The 18,159-nt window shown below is 52.6% G+C and overlaps 7 protein-coding genes across 7 annotated transcripts; 3 read left to right on the forward strand and 4 right to left on the reverse strand.

Moving 5' to 3' along the window:
- The first annotated feature begins 468 nt into the window (after positions 1–468).
- BKA58DRAFT_393780 (uncharacterized protein) lies at positions 469–2,750 on the forward strand. The gene is made up of 3 exons (XM_046171122.1): positions 469–1,650; positions 1,696–1,777; positions 1,824–2,750. Exons 1-3 carry the CDS (start codon positions 718–720, stop codon positions 2,363–2,365), a joined length of 1,557 nt encoding a protein of 518 aa, XP_046020425.1. The 5' UTR covers positions 469–717; the 3' UTR covers positions 2,366–2,750.
- A 1-nt stretch (position 2,751) lies between these two features.
- On the reverse strand, positions 2,752–5,197 carry BKA58DRAFT_432445 (amino acid/polyamine transporter I). The gene is made up of 7 exons (XM_046173130.1): positions 4,754–5,197; positions 4,637–4,707; positions 4,566–4,589; positions 4,340–4,512; positions 3,884–4,290; positions 3,503–3,838; positions 2,752–3,443 (listed from the first exon to the last, which is right to left on the reverse strand). Exons 1-7 carry the CDS (start codon positions 4,895–4,897, stop codon positions 2,937–2,939), a joined length of 1,662 nt encoding a protein of 553 aa, XP_046020426.1. The 5' UTR covers positions 4,898–5,197; the 3' UTR covers positions 2,752–2,936.
- Positions 5,198–6,722: 1,525 nt separating this feature from the next.
- Positions 6,723–8,544, reverse strand: BKA58DRAFT_55788 (uncharacterized protein). Its single transcript, XM_046175533.1, has 5 exons — positions 8,107–8,544; positions 7,936–8,040; positions 7,651–7,881; positions 7,458–7,600; positions 6,723–7,407 (listed from the first exon to the last, which is right to left on the reverse strand). The coding sequence occupies exons 1-5, from the start codon at positions 8,308–8,310 to the stop codon at positions 6,795–6,797; spliced, it is 1,296 nt and encodes a 431-aa protein (XP_046020427.1). The 5' UTR covers positions 8,311–8,544; the 3' UTR covers positions 6,723–6,794.
- Positions 8,545–10,454: 1,910 nt separating this feature from the next.
- Positions 10,455–11,420, reverse strand: BKA58DRAFT_325394 (uncharacterized protein; the record flags this gene model as incomplete). The annotated part of the gene is made up of 3 exons (XM_046168007.1): positions 10,455–10,850; positions 10,897–11,132; positions 11,180–11,420. 3 exons carry the CDS (start codon positions 11,418–11,420, stop codon positions 10,455–10,457), a joined length of 873 nt encoding a protein of 290 aa, XP_046020428.1.
- Positions 11,421–11,743: 323 nt separating this feature from the next.
- On the forward strand, positions 11,744–13,102 carry BKA58DRAFT_393791 (uncharacterized protein). The gene is made up of 2 exons (XM_046171123.1): positions 11,744–12,409; positions 12,517–13,102. The coding sequence occupies exons 1-2, from the start codon at positions 11,995–11,997 to the stop codon at positions 12,849–12,851; spliced, it is 750 nt and encodes a 249-aa protein (XP_046020429.1). The 5' UTR covers positions 11,744–11,994; the 3' UTR covers positions 12,852–13,102.
- An 845-nt stretch (positions 13,103–13,947) lies between these two features.
- BKA58DRAFT_55714 (N-carbamoylsarcosine amidase) lies at positions 13,948–15,147 on the reverse strand. Its single transcript, XM_046175531.1, has 2 exons — positions 14,378–15,147; positions 13,948–14,319 (listed from the first exon to the last, which is right to left on the reverse strand). Exons 1-2 carry the CDS (start codon positions 14,894–14,896, stop codon positions 14,188–14,190), a joined length of 651 nt encoding a protein of 216 aa, XP_046020430.1. The 5' UTR covers positions 14,897–15,147; the 3' UTR covers positions 13,948–14,187.
- A 1-nt stretch (position 15,148) lies between these two features.
- Positions 15,149–17,592, forward strand: BKA58DRAFT_55774 (uncharacterized protein). Its single transcript, XM_046175532.1, has 3 exons — positions 15,149–15,593; positions 15,647–16,758; positions 16,807–17,592. The coding sequence occupies exons 1-3, from the start codon at positions 15,400–15,402 to the stop codon at positions 17,454–17,456; spliced, it is 1,956 nt and encodes a 651-aa protein (XP_046020431.1). The 5' UTR covers positions 15,149–15,399; the 3' UTR covers positions 17,457–17,592.
- Positions 17,593–18,159: the final 567 nt, after the last annotated feature.

Here is an 18,159-nt window from a genome sequence, read left to right on the forward strand (position 1 = left end):
TCTGTTCACTCCGACGCCCAACCTGCAGCGTTGCAACGCAGTGGGCATCCGTGGCTGAGGCAGCACTAGGCGGTTAACTGCGCCGCGGTCCGCTTCCAAGCTCGAGCCCTGACGTCACCGCCTGCCAATGCTTTTCGATTTGCGGCCATGCAACCCATCCAATACGGCCGGCGACCAGGAACTCACGGTAAGGATAGCCTGGCGTACTCACAGTCTTTGGGCAACAAGACCAAGTATTTCCTCTCCCGATCATGGCGAAGAAGATGTCGAGATCTCACATGACAGCGGAAAATGCCCAACATCTGCCCGAATCCACATTGATTCACATGAAACTGAACCATGGGGAACTCCGCGACAAATGAGAAACCATGTAACACCAGGGGTGCGTCCCTCCAGTCATGGCGCCGGTTAGCGCCCAGTCCAGATGCAGCCCTGGCATGATGCGCGAGCGCCGATGACGAAGCCCGTCGCGAATCCTGCATCTAAAGTTGGTCGCACCCACCCACCACCAAATCTTCGGCAGGCTTTGGATCCAAGACACTTATATTCTCGTGTGTCCGCTTGTTGCGCCGCCGTCAATCTGTCGCAATCCCGTTGCCGTGCCTTCTAGCGCACACTTTATTCTCTTGTGACATCTTCCGACACATAACCGGCAGCCCCGCACCATACCTACTCCTACATCACCACCCATCGACGAGCTGCACCTCACCACCCAATATGTCGGCGTACCGCTCCTCAACGGGCAATCTGGACCGTTTTGAAGAGCCGCCTCGTGGCGGTCCCGAGCGATGGGATCGCGACAGGTTTGAGCGCATGCGAAGGGGACCTCCTCCTCCGCCACCACCGGGCGGAAGTGTGGCTGGCGGTAGTAGCCGTGGTGGTCGTGACGATTATGATCACTACCGCTTCCAAGAGCACGATCGCTTCCCCGGCGGCCATCGCGACATCGATTTCCATGAAGACCGCGCACGCCGAGGCCCCGCTGTCATGGAGAGAGAACGCTACCACGAAGAAGATCGTTTCGACCGCCCTCATCGCCGCGCTCCCTCTGAGCTATTCCACGAGCCGACTCCCTCTGAGATTGCCAACCAAGCACTTGCCCCCTACCGCCGCAGGTCCGTCATCGACAAGGATATCAACATTGATATCGACATCAATGAGCGCCGGCCAGCCCCTCGCCCGCCCAGGCCGTCACGGCCGCAGTTCATGCGCCGTCAATCATCTCTCGATACTTTTGACCGCAAACCTCTGCCCCGCTATGGCGATGTAGAGAGGTACGAGAGGTATGAAGACCACGAGTGGCGTCCTCCAGCCAATGTTCCCATTCCACTTCCTATCCGCGAGCGTCGCCGATCACCACCTCGTCGTTTCCACGAGGAAGATGATTTCGAAGAGATCCGATACGACGATCGTGGCGGAAGGGGCCGGGAACGAGAAGACTACCGCGAAGTTGAAGTTCACCGCGAGAAGAGCCGAGTCCGAAGGAGCAAGAGCGTAGCAGCCAAGTCGACACGCAGCTCTTCTATCTCCAGCTTTGAAGAAATCCAGCCGTCCCGAGCCACCTGGGGCAAGAAGGGCAAGACGAGACTCCCCAAACGCCTGGTCAAGAAGCAAGCCGTTATCGACTTGGGCTACCCATTCGAGGAAGAGGTATGCCACTCGCACGCATTATTGGAATGCCACTAATCATAACAGGACGACTTCATCATCGTTACCCGAGCACTCGAGAAAGAGCACATCGACGAGGTCATTAAGATCAGCGAGAGCTACAAAGAGGGTACGTATCCGACGATGTCCTTGCAACCTTTTCTAACCGTGAGCAGAGAAAATCACATACGTCTACGAGGAGAAGACGGAGGAAGCCCCACCGCCACCACCTTCAGTTGCACCGCCAGCATCAGTCGCACCTCCCCCACCACCCCCTCAAGAATTCCAACCTCCGCCGCCATCCGTAGTCCACGCACCCCCTCCACCCCCACAATCAGTATACCAACAACCCCCACCCCAAGTGGTATACGCTCCGTCGCACCACACGCCCACTGTCTACGCCCCCTCTGAGCGCGCTCCCTCCCCCTCCATCCACGAACACGAGCGCTACGTAGAAATCGACCGCTCAGCCGCCATCCACGGCCCGGCCACCGCCTTCCTCCCCGAAGGCCGACAGCTCGTACGCCGTGACGACAGGCGCTCCGAGCGTGAAATCCGCGACGAAATCCGCTTCCTCGAGGAGGAGCGCCGCATGCTCAAGTACGAGCGCGAGGGCGACCGCGAGTATGAATTCGTTGAGCGTACGCCCCGCAAGGAGGTTATGCGCGTTGACAGAGACCGGAAGGGTAGGTTAGCCCTTGTTCGCTCGGCCCATTAGACACTTTGAACGGCTCGTTGATTCTTCTGGTAGTTCTGGTTCGAAAGGATAAACCGAATCCTAAGATTGTGGCGTTGGCTATGGGGGCGCTTTCTTAAGCCTGGGATTTCAAGATTTTGGAGTGGAAAAGGTGGCAGGGCATCTGGATGCTTCTGCTTGGAAGTGGGAAGTGGGTGTCGATGGGGCTATTGGAGCAGCATTTTCTTCTTCATGTTCTTTGATGATTTTACGGCCGGTTATTTGGATTCTTCTTCTTCTTCTTCTTCTTCTTTTCTCACGCTCTATTGCACATGGGTACTATTTTGGCTTTGAAAGGCGCGGATATACAGGCAAATGTCATCATGCTACGAGTTATGTATGATAACGAATGATTATGATCACAACGTATTTTTTGCATATGTCCAGTCTATATACACCGTGCTTTTGTTGAGCCTCAACTGTAAGCCTCTATGTCCAGGAACTCCTCATCTAGCATATACTACACATCAGCAACTCTCAAAAGCCTTGCTCTGGTACGTTGTCCCACTGCAGATAGATCCCAGAGGTGCCACATAGCCTCACTCCGAATCCCTCACAACACGTGAGGATCTACCTCCACAATAGGCCCAGTATACGACTTCTTCGCAAACAACAAATAGTACGCTATACTAAACGCCGCCACCGACCCCGTCACCACACCCGCCCAATTCATATGCACAAGATCAGGTCTGGGCTGACTAGGCCAGAAGCTAAAGAAGATGATAAGAGTAAGATAGCAGATGGCAACAACATTATTCGCAATGCCCCACGCGCCCTTGAGACGCCACGGGCCCCAGGTCAGACTGCGATCGTACGCTTCGTCCACTTGCGCTTCGTTGAAGATGTGAAGCGAAGAGTCCGGGTTGTCGAGGTCACCGCGGACGCGGCGCCAGAGGAGGAGACCGATGGCGAGGAGGTAGGAGAGGTAGAAACCTTCTAGGACGAGGGAGATTGTGCCGTTGAAGGCGGCGCTGTTGCCGATGTTGATGAGGGCGAGGAGGGCGGCGAAGACGGTTACGACGAGGATGGACACGACGGGAATGGTGCTGCGTTTGTCGATCTGTGGGGATGTGTTAGTGGATGCATCCAGGTAGTGTGTGGATAGAAAGGTGTACTTACCATACTGAGAGCGCGAGAAAAAGGGAGACCGCGGTCTCGGGCAAAGGACCACGTCATACGAGACGCAGCTGCAAGGCATCCCATAGCACTGCAGAATTCGAGTAGGACGATGATTGCGACCATGACTGTAGCACCGGCCTCGGAACCAACGGCATTCTTAAAGATGCGGAGGAAGGGTGCGGTTGTCGCTTCTTGGTCGTTAAGTAAGCCTGTGATATCATGGGCGCTGAAGAGAACGGCGAATAGCATTCCTAGTGCCAATGTGCCGTTGATGACGAGACTGAGAAGCATTGAACGTGGAACGTCGGTGCTGGCGTTTTTGACCTCTTCAGACATCTACTCTATCAGCAGGGGAAGACATATTTGGAGTGTTGGGCTTACATGAACGACTGAGTCTGTTCCGACAAATGCCAAAGCATTGCCTTGTAGTCCTACAAAGAAGGCCAGAGTCTGCGTGCTCCATTCTCCTTCATTATGAAACATTGTGAAGATCTTCTTGGCCGAATTGTGGCTCGGTGGAAGGTATACCAAAGGCACCAGAATGCCGAAGAAGCCAAGGATATGAGCAATGAGGACGACAACTTCGATCGTGGGAAGCGCTCCGCTTATAAAGACGTTGATGAAGACACACAAGAGCAGTATACCCCAGAGGAGAAGTGTGCCGTGCCAACCTTCGCGGACATATGTGTTGTTGAGATCGTTCAGACTGACAAGCTGCAGGATCAAATCGGCTACAAAGTAACATACGGAGGTAAGAGCTGCTATCCAGCCGATGACAGTGAGCCAACCTAGATTATTCAATATGATTATAATGGCTCTGAGAGTAGATGAACATACCGGTAACGTAACTAAAGAACTTCCTGTTTGATCGTGGCGCCAGTAAAGAGACCCAGTGATACTGGCCACCAGCAGACGGGACGGCGCTTGCAAGTTCACCGATGCAGACGAAGACGGAGAAGTTGCCCAGCCATATCAGTATAAAGCCGTAGATGAGACCGGCAGGCCCACCGCTGTAATCACATCGTCAGTTGCTGCTGACTTCCTCTACAGATCGAGTACTTACTTGAGGAAGCCTATCGAAAAGATACTGCCATGACGTCAGCGAAGTGATCTCTGTCACTCACGTCCACTTACACAAGTAAAGTCTCCCAAGTACACATCAGCCCACAAGAGAGACCTGTCATCGACACCAGTCCGAAGCGGCGCTACCATGATCAGCCTGGACAGGCATGATGTCAATACAGAGCATACCTTCAACACCTGCTTCTTTCCCACTTTCGCCAGTTCATATCTGTCGTGATCGAACTGTTGGCCTCTCCCTTCCGAAATGGAGCCCCGGCCCCTCGGCTGCAGAAGTTCATGGTTAAACCTCTGCAGTTCGATATGCTTCTCCATGATAGGATTCGTTCCAGCTATTCAATCCGCAGCGTGTTGAGCAACGAGACGGCTACGACCACAGTAGGTAGCAACAGATGTCGAGCAAGCAGGCAGACCAGGAAAGGAAAGAAGATACCTAGAAAGTGTGTCGTGATACAGGACGCATACAATGCAAGTAAATCTTGACGTATATCTCTTCCACAGGTAACGTGCGCCATGTGCAAATGTCCACGGGTGGATGCGGTAGCACGGTGATCACCGGCAAAGGACGGTGGTGGAGGAGCACTAGGAGGCGGTCGCTCGGCAATGCAACTAAGCGTCCGAGTGAAAGACACCAAGCCAACGTTTCTCACAGCAAAGGCAGTTGAAGGCTCTCTGCACTGACGGCGGCAGCTCGCAAGTCGACGTATCGCACTGCAGTCGTAGTTTCAGAGAGTACCCCACAGTAAACCGGGCGTTGATTGGTGCTTGGGCTGCTGGGTTGCACCATTGGGGTGCCTAATCTGCGCAAAGCGGTGACATGCATAGCTGCACACCCCTTGTTCGCATTTCTCCAGGATGGCCGAGGCGAAATTAAACATTCCCTGGTCTCCGTGTGTTTGTCAAACGGCATGGTCGATGCTGGAACGGACAAATGCGTGTCTGCACCGGGGCGTCGTGCTTTGCATATGCCCAAGAAAGAGGCGTTCGTAGTTTCCGAACTTAGTAGAAAACAATGTTGGCTTTCAGTTGCGAAAAGGGGTTCAGAGCGTCATTCGTCAGTGCATGTCACTCAGCGTGCAACGATGGGCCACGGTAGTCTCCCATCGGCATGCGGATCGAGGGTAGAGCATGCGGCAAAGGGTCACAACAACGGCTGTCATACCGTTGTAGTCGAAGGTAAAGACCTCCCCGCAGATTCTCCGTGACACAAATTGGACGATGAGCGGCGCGGTGGTTGGAGAATGAGGCAAGACGGAGGGTGGCTCCGGGGTTCATTCCACGTTGTGTGACGCTAGTTAGTCATCGCCCATGTGGGAAGCCCCTTCCTTTCTCCGTGCACACAGTTTCGATGGCTATCATGACGCGTCGCGATATCTTTTCCAGCGTTTGAGACGACTCGCGTGTTAGTCTTGCGCCGAGTAGATGCTGTGCGAGCAGAATATGGGTTACCAATATCCATTCAGGGCGATCTGAATGCGGCGCCCAGTCAACTTGTCTCTTGCAAAAAGTCCACTGCCATCATCTGCATGCTTCAACGTGACTCTCAGACATCGCACTGCTATCGGGAACCTGCGCAGGTGCAGCCCAGGCGTGTTGCATCTCGATCTACTCTTGAAAGCTGACATATGCAGCCACTGGCATGCCGCATCACATCTTCTAGTAGAAACCCATTTGCGGCATGCTACGGGGCACGAAAAGCCCCAAACCGTGCACGACTTCTTGTTGACTGGGGTAAGCGTAGGGCTAGGTCTAATGATGGGCTTGACTTCAGTCTTGGCCCACATCGACTACAATCCATGGTCGTTAATATCGTTCTAGCCTATGAGCTTTTTGCATTGCAGACTTGCAAGTAAGGGACAGGTCAGCTCCGAAGATCCTGGCGGATGGTAGCATACGATACTAGCTGGGCCACTGATCTTCAAGACTGGAATTTGCGGGTGAGCCACGCGGCAACTGGCACTGCGGAATGTATACACTGCTCGAGCTTCACAGAGATACCAAATCGCCGGTCCCTTGGCCGCAGCTTTACGTGTATGGTATCAGAGTGTCCAAGTAATCCTGGACCAGTACTGGTCACCAGATCTTTCAGTCCCTTTTTTATACTGTTAAGGATCAGGACCATCATGGGAAAGCGAAACCATTGGGTTACAGCACATTCTCAATGGGTATAGGACTCTTGATGCTACCGCAAAATTACCCCAGCTAAAACAAATCAACGCAAAATCGCAATTGCATCACTGGAAGCATCGCTACGCTTTGGATCTACCTCCTCCCACTGTGCGCTAACAACAGTAGTCTTCAAGATCTTAGAAAGGCTCCCGGTGCTTGCAGTCTCCCATCTCTTGTTATCCCACTGCTTCTCGACCCCATGTTTATGATATACAGCCGTTATCTCGACATCCATCTCGCCGTCAGGTCGCGGGGGGCCTCCAGGAATACCCGATGCAGAATTCGCATGTGTCGTTCTATTATGCGACAACATTGGTAAGAAGCGTTTGAGCCCGCCGCTTTCTACCTGACTCTTACGGCTATGTCTCGTTCCGCCACCGACTTTCGAGGCAACACTAGAGAGCTGGTACGAATCGCTTTTATTCCGGGAGTAGCCGTGCTCTGTAGTCGTGCCCCGGCGTCGTATCTCGTCGGTACCATAGAGACCTGATGGGACGGACTCCAGGAGCGGTCGTAGGTAGGGTACGCATGATGTGAGGATGGTGATGCACTCAATGATCTGGGTGACGAGTGTCCATTTCCAGAGGTCTTTCGTCGGATTGGGTGAAGTGAAGCCGTGGAGGAATATCATTTGGACAGCTGATGCTACGATGTCACTGTGGCGCGTTATTAGGGGATGACTCTGAGAGAGAATCATGTAACTTACAGTGAACGTGCACCGAAGAACGTCAAGATAGTAACTTTCTTGCTCATGCTCATTTGCAGCGTCATGATAACATGCACTGGGAACAGTATGAGGGCCAGGTCCGTGAGTATGTTCATGACGCCCACGGTCTGCCAAAAGGCGGCCTCATCAAAGTGTCAGCAATAGTCTTGGGGATCGCAGAGATCTTACATACTAAGTTGAAGCATCTCTCATTTCCCCCAAGAAAGCGCCATGGCTCTGCAGCGCCGCACTGAAACGCCGATACCAGTCCGGACAGGATGCTCCAGGAAGCGATGAAGACGGTGAGTAGCAATCCTAGGTTCCGATGTACTTTTGAGGTGGTCAAGATCTTCAACAGCGAGATGATGGACATTTTCGCGAAACAGAGAGTTGCAATGTACAGCAGCTTGTTTGCATACTCAGCCTACAATATGGTCAGCTGAACATCGCATTAGTCAAGGGTTACCAAGATGCTTGCTTTCTGATACGCCAAGATCTGGCCGTCCGTCAACAAGTGAATGTCTCGTCCAAGACCATTACGCGTCTGGATACTGACAGATACACCAGACCCGATAGTAGCAACCTATTGACCATCAGTCAGTACACTCCCATCTGAAACACTTGAGTAGCGCGATCAACAACAACTCACCAAAGCCAGCAGGACAAAAACATCGTCAATATCCAAGCTCCTCCTCAGAGCACGCTTGGTAACAAGCCTAGTCAGAACCGCCGACGCGGAAGTAATCAAGAGAACCCACGTAACCACATTGACGAACGGACCGACATCCGCGCTGCTTCCCGGTTGGCGCGGGAGAGGATGGTGGGAAGAAGCAAAAAGAGATAGCGGCATCATCGCATCGTATCCAAGTCAAGGATATCAGATACCGACGGAACAGCGACAGGCGCGAAGTGACTGCGCCTGTAACATGTAGCGGGATATTATGCGTGGGCCGTCACGGGCCAGGATAGATAAGGGAGGGCGTGCAAACAGGTCGTTTGTTCGTTTGTATGAAGACCAAGCTTTCTGACGTATTTCTCCGTCTAAAACTGACATGGACTGCAAGCAATGTAAGATTGCGAGCTGCCACCGTGAAGGTAACCTGCATCTAGGGCTCACTGACAATCAACATAACACACGCTGTCATTATCCGCCCACTTTTTGGGGGTGAAACACACTTGCAAATGAGCAAGGTCAGTTGGAGTGTGAGTAGGCTGGGGGGAACAGATCTGCTAGACTTGGAGGCGGTCGTACGGTGTTGCGCAGGTGTGGACACGGGGGAAGACGAGCGTGCAAGGACGACTAGACTCTTGTGTATCCTCGGTTAGATATTCTTGCTGCTTGCAAGAGGCTTTTGTGCTACTGGGCCAGAAAGTCGGGTCGGGTTAGGATTTGACGGTATGTTAGTGAAAGGTACACGCCGGGAGCTAGGGGGGTAAGCGGCGGAGGAAAGCCGGTATGTTAGCTTGCTAGCTAAGATGATACTCGTCATCATACAAACGCTGGTTAGCTCGCTCTAGGATCTTCCACAGTGGTGTGACCTTTGTGACACACCAGGCTCGGCGCGGTGTCACGACTGCCTGTTACCGGGCGATTGATGGTCAGTTTTCCAGTGCTGCAGTGGAACATTTGCCAGCACATATCCTGTGCAGTGTTCCATTGATACGCGAGCTTGTAGTCGGGCGGTCGCTACACGGGGGCGCTGCCCGCCAGATGATGGTTGCTCGCAGGTCATTGCATGAAGGCTGGGAATTAGCCAAGATGGATCGGCATGTCCAGGGCTGAGCAGGCAAGATTAAACAGTTGAGAACTCTTGAGTAGTCGTATTTGATTATGTTGCCATAGCGGCCTCCGTGGTTCATGCAATGATACACAGGGCAAAGACATCCGTCCCTTTCATGTGCGTATCGTAGGCGGCATGCTTGCGTGAAGGCGGATGTCGGAAGCTACAATCGTTAGCTACACGAAAGAGAGGGACCAAATTGAAAAGGGTCAATCGCGTGCCTTGAATGAGATCACTCAGATGCTTCTGTCGACAACAATGTGCTCGGCATCGACAACGGCTCTGCCACCAAGTAGGTGTTTGATGAGGTCTTTGAGCTTCTTAATATCCTCTGGACTAATTTGGCTGATGTCTCCGAGTGTCGGTTTGCCATGGTCGTCCCAACCGACATGATGATCGATGGGGGCCGGGTTTCGGGCGACTTCATTGATGTCTGGTACGGCTCGGGCAACGGAATGCAGGGGTGCTGGAGCTGCAGCGGTGCCCATTGCAAAGGCAAGCAGCGGAATTATAGCGGTCGTGGTGTACATGGTAGGTAGATGGTGGTTGATGTGCTTGATGGGTTCTTTTGGTTCTGCGTAGGGTCAGTGGGCACACGCGCTCGAAGACGTTCTTGCGCGTACCGAAGACAATGCGAATGGAAACGGGATGGATATAACGATGAATTTGCTGCTCTTCGCCTTGAAATATATGTGTCGACTGCTACGTACCTCAGCGTAGTATCTTCGGAATCGTTACTTCTCGCATGTAATCATGCCATCCCGAAGTTTCAGACGCGCATTTCTTCGGTGTCGCTTAGCCAATCTCTATGGTTGCCTCGTTATTGCCGGGGTCGCACTGCGCTTTCTATCTTCTCGGTGCACGGCCATCGTAACAATGCAGTTGACTCGGACCGGTATAGAGAAACATTGAAGGCACAGAATATCGGTTGACCATGGAGTTGGCCGCGGAAGTTGCCTGACGCTTTTCGTGGCCAGAGCAGACCTGAGGTACGTATCCTTCCGATCCATGGCGTTCGAACATTAGTGGCTGATGCTGATCATGTGGTGTAGCCTCCATCGATATTGAGCTGCATGTTCATCGGAGCTTCTGAAGATAAAGTGGTCCTTGTTACCACGATTAAGTTTCAAAACAGGTACATTCGTACTTTAATTGGCGCAAAGATCCACGAGCGTTGCCACAACAGCGATTCCCGAGGGACATCCCAACCACGACTTCAGAAAACCACGAATTCTTCTTCGTTGTCATACAGCTCATACGCGTCTTTGTGTCCACGATACTGGAAATAGGCCTCCTGGAACTCCCGGTAAGGCGAACCTGGTGGACAGAATGCAAAGTTTTCCAGTGTGTTGGTCGCTTCGTGATAATCGTCAAACTCGTAGCAAGCATGTTGGTCAGGACGTGTGGCCCATGCAATCAGCTTATCCCAATCACGACATTGTCGGAGCTGGCCTTCGCCCGAATGGTGTGTAACAGGAGCTGGTATCGGCGTGTCGTCTGCATTGCACATGACGTCCTGCCGGAGGCCGTCAAGACAATGGTAGATGTGAAGCAGATTGAAGAGCTGTGGTTTGTCGCTGTGCTTTGAGACGATGGCTTTTCGGATGAGTTTCTGATGCCATTAGCGGATGAATACAAACATGATCATATATACTTACAAGGCAATGAAGATCGTGAATTCCTTTGACATAGTAGATGCTTCGCTGAGTGTCCCATGGAAACCGAGTAGAGTTAGGTAGACCGACACGTTTTGCGAATCTATCGTCGAGGGAGACTGCCATAGCGTTGGTATCAATAGCGTCCCATGCTGCTTCCATATCACTATCACTGGCGTTTGGATGCCAGTACTTTGTCGACGCGTGATATGGCACAGCAGTATCGTAGGCTAATCCACCTTTGAACTTCGTAAGCTAGCATCAGACCGATCAGTCTGTCACTTACTGTAATTGCTCTTGGCCGGACTGTGCGCAATGCGAAGCTTTGCGTTATCCATCACCAGGAGGATGTTCGCTGAAAGAGAGAGCAGCAGGATAGACATGTACGCCACGAAGCTTCGTGTGTTGGTTGGGATGATCTCAGTGCTTTTGGAGTTCCAGGAAACACCATCCTTCTCTTCTAACTCTGCGAGAATTTCTTCCTGTTCATCACTGCACACTGGCGCATATGCTGGAGGTCGTTCCATTCTTCGATCCGCTTTGTGGAGTGAATGGAGAAAGCAAGCCTCCGCGGCTCCATAAGACGGAACGAGCTCATTGGGTGTCACAGAATTCGCCTCGAGTGTCACAAACATACGTCGCAAGCCAGTCCCGACAACACCATACCCCAATCGCACCGCTCCGAGCGCGGACCATGAATGAATAGCGACGCGACCAGCCTCGGTCCATCGTTACATCGCCGAGAAATCTGTCTTGCGGCGCACATACGATCGAGGAAGGTCGCAAGCATTTGGAGGTGATGATAGCGATACAAGTGCTACCGAGTGGCTGGATGTGTGTAAAAGTGAGGGGCTATCGGGGCAGGTGTGCTGGGGCGAAAGAGTGTTACTTGCCAGCCTCGCCAAGACGCTAAATGTGTCGACGGTACCTTCCTTGTTGGGATACTTCACCCTAACACGGCAATCTACGATGTCCAATACTTGGGTCAAGCTATATCTCCGATTGCGCTGTCAATGCGCAGCGGCGGCGAGGTAGCGCACTTGCAGACTACTTTACCTAGCCGATGTCGCCATGGCTTGACGCAATCGCCAATCCGCTGCGATGGGACAACGATACGTGATTCGGGAGGCAACGACGAAGCAAGAGCTGGATGAGATACTGGATGTCATCTGGGCTGCGAACTACACACCTTATGAGCCGTTCATGCAACTGTTCTTCCCGGTCCTTGGCTACACGAGCGCCCATCGCGACATCGCCGTCGCCGAATCAAAAGAACGCTTCTGGAAACAACACCAAGAGGATAATTCCAGCCACTGGTTTTACGCTTACGACACAGTTACTAACAAGACTGTCGGCTGCTCGCAATGGGTGATATCGACCGTCAACCCATTCGTTGCAGGCACACCGAAGTTGACTGCGCCATGGTGGCCAGAGGGCGAATATCGGAGGTTCTGCGAGTCAATACTCAATCAGGTGTACAGGCCGCGAGCGAATTGGATGACGCGGCCACACTGTGGTAAGTGGAGCATTTCCTTTCCCCCCAAACGCGCTATTTCCGGATGAAGAAACGTGATTGTGCGAAAAGTCGAAAAGATCTTCTTCTTGCCGCTGACTTAGTATTAGCACTCAACTGGATGGCGGTAGACCCTGCCCATCGGAATCGCGGTGTTGGCTCTCTTCTCATGCACGTTGGTATTACACGAGCGGACGGACTTGATCTCGAATGTTGGATGGAAGCTTCTGCCATGGGGAAACCGCTTTACGAGAAGTTTGGATTTCAGTCTCTGCTGAAGATTGCTTTCGACAACGAGAAGTCGGAAGCGAGCGACGAGTGGAGGAAGTGCGCGCATGAGCTGACGCCTCCGCCAATCTTTGCCATGTGGAGACCAAGGAAGTCGTCTGGGGCAAGCCCCCAGGGAGATTTCCAATTGCCGTGGTCGCTAGGCACCGAATCATGAGAATCTGGATTCAAGTGGTCGGAAGAGATGGTAGTACAGCTGACGGGGAGCTTGGTTATGTGTGGAAAGGATGCGATCAGATCGAGCCATCGTAGAAGTTAAGCAGGGTCAGGCGCTAGCTTTGAGGGCGAATGGGTGCCGAGTAGTTGTGTTGGAGCAGCGAATGAAGTACAGCACTTTGCCTGTGTGAAGCATGAGCGGAGTACATTTCCTAGATTATGACATTGAAGTGAGACGCATACCAATATACACTTTTGTTGATTGCGCTTGCCACCATCACGTCCATCCATGGCCACAACTACAATTTCGTACACACTCTCGATGGCTGGGTGTGTTACCACCTGTAGTATACCGCTGTGTTAGCCTTTGTTAGATCAAGAGCGTAGTCTGGCGCACCTCGACTTGTCCTTGTTACATCTCTTCATCGACCCCGCAATGACTTGCTATCCGGCAAGCTGGCAACAGCTAACGGAGTATTTGTGAGTGCAGCCGACACAGATGTTGCCGAGCTCCTTCGTCTCCCATCTTCTTCTGCATCCACAGCATACCCATACGCAATCGGACACAGGTTCTGCACCGGGGTAAGGAGTGTGCTGTAATATCGGGAGCGCTGAGCTTCGTTGAATCATGTCAGAAATTGCTTTGGCGGTGGCGCTGGCGGAGAACTGTGATCGGAAGGCTTCAGGTGTTATTGATGTGCTTGAGTTAGGCACAATGTCGCGTGGCCTTCGAGGGTATTGAGGAGCAGAAGGCGTAATTAAAGACGCCGATGCCGTGCTCGGTAGCAAACGCGCAAATATACTCTGAGAATGGACGTGTGCCTGTTCGTGGGTTCTGCTGGAAGATTTTGTCGGCATTGTGACTAGCGATGTGAGTGATTTTGAGTGACAACGTAACGCGCTGTGAAGCAGTGTTAACAAAATAGAGAAGTGTGAAGGATCGCTTGCAAGTCTGTGTAAAACCAGTGCCTGGGTTGCAGTTGCCAAAGTGGACTGGAGGTCAGAAGAAAGAGCCCACCATCACGCCACGCTTCACACCTTCCTCTTAGATCATGCACCTTGACTACACCATCTACAACCCGTGTTTCGTTCTTTTTGGTTTCTTCTACATGCGATAGATATAAGAATCTACTCCATTAACTGTCCGTTCCACTCGAAGTTTGTGGTGGTCGCTATGTCCACAGATCTTCGCGACACAGTATCGTACACTAGGAAGTCGCTCGGCTTCATGGAGACGAGCTTGAGAGGGACCTAGATGACTGTATCAACTTACAGCGACAAGAGCATTACCTCCTGGAACTAGTTTTGCGGCGCAGTGCCTTAGCCGCGCGGCCCGCTCAGTCCCATCCAGTCTGCAGCTTCTGAATTGCTTCATCCTCAGAAACAACATCAGCCATCTTTGCGTTGATATCGGAAAGGTTTGCTTTGTGGACAGCAGGTGATAAGTCACCGCATGCTTCTCCAACAACCTGGAATAATTATTAGTGACGTTTACAGGGACTCATGCGCTGCCAAGTCGTTCCACACCATTGGTCGAAATCCATAGCACATGGCATCGAGGGCAGTCGCGCGGACGCAACCACTTGTACTGACACCACAGATTATGACAGTGTCGACGTTGCAATTTTGGAGTTGCGCAGCCAGATCGGTCCCAAAGAATGCGGACGGGTAGCGCTTGGAGACGACAATTTCGCCAGCGGCGGGCTCTAAACCAGTATACCAACTTTCGAGGCCGTTCCCGCAGCCGACTTGAAACAGCTTTAGTAGCGGTACTTTGCTGTAGAAGAGGCCCGCATCCGACATGTCCGGCTTCGTGTATTCGACTCGCGTCCAGATCAACGGCGTTTTGCCTTGGCGGGCGGCAGAGACGAGTTTTGCGATGGACGCGGGCGCCGCCGCAGACGCAGGGTTCGACTTGGTGTCCAATGGGCTGGCATCGTTCCAGTAGGCGTTGCAGACATCGACAAGTAGCAGCGCCGGACGTTTACCCCATCCTATCCTCCCGGCGAAGCCATCCTGATAGTCGCGATGCGCACTCTGGGTCATTTCGTCGTGGTTTGAGGCACTAGAGGTGAGTCATGATTAAACTTGGGCGGAGAAGAGCGAGGAAACTATGACGGTAGCGTCGCGCCGCTTGCTATAGCCAGCATTCGAGGGTCATCACCATTGCCGTCCATTCGATTCGAGGCGCAACGTTGACATTACGAACTTATCAGCACTGGTGCCGGATGGAGCTTCGGAGCAGTTCCGCCAGGGCAATTAGGCGGCTTTCACGCCCCCAGACCATCGGGAGTAAGCAACCGGTTCCAAGCGGACCATCAATATACCGACATATACTACCCGAGGTATCTTGATCATTTCGCACCGCCACATAGACGGGCCCTCGGCGGAACCAATTTCAAAGGTTCTTGTTTTGAAGTTGTGCCGATGCAATGGCTTGCGGCATTGTCTTCCGCCCTGCCAGCATAGCGTTGATCTCTGGTGCACCCGTTACGCGCGTTTGAGGGACTCAATTCACGACTGAAGTTTGACCCCGGACTTGGCACCACATGATCGGACTTCCCCACATGAGCAGCCTGGGTACCCAGCCGGAGGCCGATGGCTCTCCTTCCCCCAAGACTGCCAGTTCAGTCCCCGCCATGGACGCAAAAGAAGGAAGGATAGGGAACGCCTTTGCGTGTGAGCGCTGTCGAAAACACAAGGTTCGCTGCGTCCCATCTGACACGCCCGCTCTCTGCCAGAGGTTTGTTTACCCCAGCCATATGTTTGCTCCACATTGAATGACACGTGCCCCAGATGCCAAAAGGCAAGAGTCGAATGTGTGGAACATGTTGCGCGCAGACGGCCAGCAAAAGCGCGCAGCGATGGCCAAACACCCACCAAACTCCGCGACTTCGACAAGAAGCTGGACAAGTTGTCTGCTATTGTTGCGACAATGGCACCCACTCCGACACAATGTAGTCTGCCTTCGGTGGCCACCATTCCATCGCAGCTCTTAGATTCAACACAGCAAATGCCGACTCCGACACCAATCACCGCTCCGCCTGCATCAATACCAGCCGCTCCCAGGACCTTGAGTCTTCCAGCCCATGCAAATCAATCGGAGAGTTCGGCACCATTTTGGGAATCAATGAATGACACTCTGTCATGCCTTGGCCGACTAGACCCTGTTATCAGATCCATCAGCCTTGTGCATATGCAGATGCTGCTCGATACGTATCGCAGCATGGTGGACTTCTTTCCCTTTGTAACACTACCGAGGGATGCCCGCTGTCAAGACCTCTTCCAGAGCCGGCCGATGTTGATGTTTGCTGTGCTAACAGTCTCTTCTTACGATTCGGTCCCGCTTCAGAGAGCACTGAGCCTAGAGTTCCGTAAAGTGGTCATGGTCCGGATAATGAAAGGCGAAAAGAGTTTGGACCTCCTACAAGGACTCTTGGTCTTCATAGCCTGGCACCACCACTACATGGACGTCCAAGCCGTTTCGATCACGATGCTTCTTCAGCTGTGCTTGGGTATCGCACACGACCTGGGTCTAGACAGCATATCGAGGACGGTGAGGAGTCCTCTACAAAAGGAGAGCCCACGAGATAGAGAAGCTAAGCGGGCTTATTTGGGATGTTACTACTTATCCTCCAACCTAGGTTTGATGGAGCCCGTGAAGGCAAGGACTATGACACACACCAGCACACTCCGGAACTACGCGTCAGAACTGGCCTCTTCCTGGGAAAATACATCAGATGCTGTCCTTCCGATACTAACGGATGTCTGCCAATATATGGAAGACGTGGAGGAGACTTTCCGTAATCAGTCAGAGCAAGCTGTGGTGGTCCGTACACAAGTCAAACGACTGAGTGATAAGTGGGAAAATATTCGTCTTGCATCCAAGCTGCAAGCGAACGATTTCAGTAAGCAACACATCACTGTAGAATACACGATTACTGATTCTTGAATAGCAATACTGCAATGGCTACAGCTTGCAGCACGTATACATCTGTACCGAACGGCAGCTTCCATCGACCTCGTAGACCGCGATAGCACACCATGGGCATCAGGCTTCCAGCTATCACTACGTGTCACCTTGGTCCGATCGGTCGAACAGTTTCTCGACAACAGCACGAAGCTCCCCACCAAACACTTCGATTTCGTGTCCTTGATCGATTGGCTCAACCTGATAAACACCATCACCAGCTTGAGCAAATTGGCCATTCACGCCTCGCCCATGCCGGGTTGGGACGCTAGCGAGCTCCAAATAGCGAAGTCATTCGACTATTATCGCGAACAGCTATCCTCGCAAATGCCTCGCCCTCGCGATGCTCAAGATAGTCAAGAAGACGCGTTTGAACGCTTCCGACGTATCACTTCAGTCATGAGACTAGCGCTGCACGATGCAATGGGCAGGGGGAGCCCGAGCGGCAACACATTCGAGCTAGCGACAGGCTCGGGACGGACTGTGTCTCTCCTCCACAATCTGTCACTGCCTAAAATCAACGGGAGTGGTACGACCAATGGAGTGGAAAAATTACCGAGTCTACGGGACGTGACTCCGTCGCTCGATATTACCAGCACCGATTTCCACTGGAAGTTCCTCATGGGCGCGGTCTGAAGGAAGATATGCCAGAAGCCTTGTACGCCCACTATAGGGGTGTCTGGCAGTGGTTCGATATGTTTTCGCGATTCTTTTCGCGATCAGCCTCGAGACCGGTCAGAGCACAATTACACACCTCCACATTCCGGTCGCCATGACCACAGTATTCCACATCTGCATCAAATGCCGGTGCATATTCTGCGGCCGTTCTCCGGCGGCATTATTTTCCCAGGAGAGACGATCGCGCATTACCGACTGACCGGTGGCTCCGTGTCGGTCCTCCCATCCAATGTCCGTCCGTGCCGAGGCCCAGTCCGCCGCACGCCTTCAAGGCACTTCCAAGGCAGTCCATCGGGCTGAATCCACAGAAAAAAAGTCACTTGCGCGCCTCCGAACTTCTACATCTGCTTTTGCTCCGCAATTCTTCCGTAATCTCTTGCGACGGCGCGGATTGTTTCCGCTTCTGGTTGTTAGCGTTGAACTACCTGTCGCTGTGCATCTCTTGTCCTGTCGCTTATATACCCAGCATCAATTGTTGCATCGAATATAGATTCTTGAGATGTTCCTGAAGTGTGCCTTTGGCTTGTGAAAGTCTGGACCTGAGTTGAAGCCAAGTCTTCTTACATGGAGCTTTGAGCGAAAGCATCAATTTATGCGAAGAGGCGCACGCCACAGGCGTTGTCAGACGACCCCTCTCGTACTTGTCGCACTCACACTACTT

This window comes from Alternaria rosae, assembly GCF_020736505.1.
Source record: "Alternaria rosae strain MPI-PUGE-AT-0040 chromosome Unknown BKA58scaffold_12, whole genome shotgun sequence".
Taxonomy (NCBI): Eukaryota; Fungi; Ascomycota; class Dothideomycetes; order Pleosporales; family Pleosporaceae; genus Alternaria; species Alternaria rosae.

Excerpts from the sequence above, each read along its gene's own strand:
- BKA58DRAFT_393780 (XM_046171122.1), top strand. The coding sequence starts at position 718 with ATGTCGGCGTACCGCTCCTCAACGGGCAATCTGGACCGTTTTGAAGAG. Across the intron at positions 1,651-1,695 it reads GCTACCCATTCGAGGAAGAG|GACGACTTCATCATCGTTAC; the intron begins GTATGCCACTCG and ends TAATCATAACAG. Across the intron at positions 1,778-1,823 it reads CAGCGAGAGCTACAAAGAGG|AGAAAATCACATACGTCTAC; the intron begins GTACGTATCCGA and ends AACCGTGAGCAG.
- BKA58DRAFT_55788 (XM_046175533.1), bottom strand. The coding sequence starts at position 8,310 with ATGATGCCGCTATCTCTTTTTGCTTCTTCCCACCATCCTCTCCCGCGC. Across the intron at positions 7,882-7,935 it reads AGATCTTGGCGTATCAGAAA|GCTGAGTATGCAAACAAGCT; the intron begins GCAAGCATCTTG and ends ACCATATTGTAG. Across the intron at positions 7,408-7,457 it reads TTCTTCGGTGCACGTTCACT|TGACATCGTAGCATCAGCTG; the intron begins GTAAGTTACATG and ends AACGCGCCACAG.
- BKA58DRAFT_432445 (XM_046173130.1), bottom strand. The coding sequence starts at position 4,897 with ATGGAGAAGCATATCGAACTGCAGAGGTTTAACCATGAACTTCTGCAG. Across the intron at positions 4,590-4,636 it reads ACTTGGGAGACTTTACTTGT|TATCTTTTCGATAGGCTTCC; the intron begins GTAAGTGGACGT and ends ACGTCATGGCAG. Across the intron at positions 4,291-4,339 it reads GTTCTTTAGTTACGTTACCG|GTTGGCTCACTGTCATCGGC; the intron begins GTATGTTCATCT and ends TGAATAATCTAG.
- BKA58DRAFT_393791 (XM_046171123.1), top strand. The coding sequence starts at position 11,995 with ATGGGACAACGATACGTGATTCGGGAGGCAACGACGAAGCAAGAGCTG. Across the intron at positions 12,410-12,516 it reads GATGACGCGGCCACACTGTG|CACTCAACTGGATGGCGGTA; the intron begins GTAAGTGGAGCA and ends ACTTAGTATTAG.
- BKA58DRAFT_55774 (XM_046175532.1), top strand. The coding sequence starts at position 15,400 with ATGATCGGACTTCCCCACATGAGCAGCCTGGGTACCCAGCCGGAGGCC. Across the intron at positions 15,594-15,646 it reads ACGCCCGCTCTCTGCCAGAG|ATGCCAAAAGGCAAGAGTCG; the intron begins GTTTGTTTACCC and ends CACGTGCCCCAG. Across the intron at positions 16,759-16,806 it reads GCTGCAAGCGAACGATTTCA|CAATACTGCAATGGCTACAG; the intron begins GTAAGCAACACA and ends ATTCTTGAATAG.
- BKA58DRAFT_55714 (XM_046175531.1), bottom strand. The coding sequence starts at position 14,896 with ATGACCCAGAGTGCGCATCGCGACTATCAGGATGGCTTCGCCGGGAGG. Across the intron at positions 14,320-14,377 it reads GCTATGGATTTCGACCAATG|GTTGTTGGAGAAGCATGCGG; the intron begins GTGTGGAACGAC and ends TAATTATTCCAG.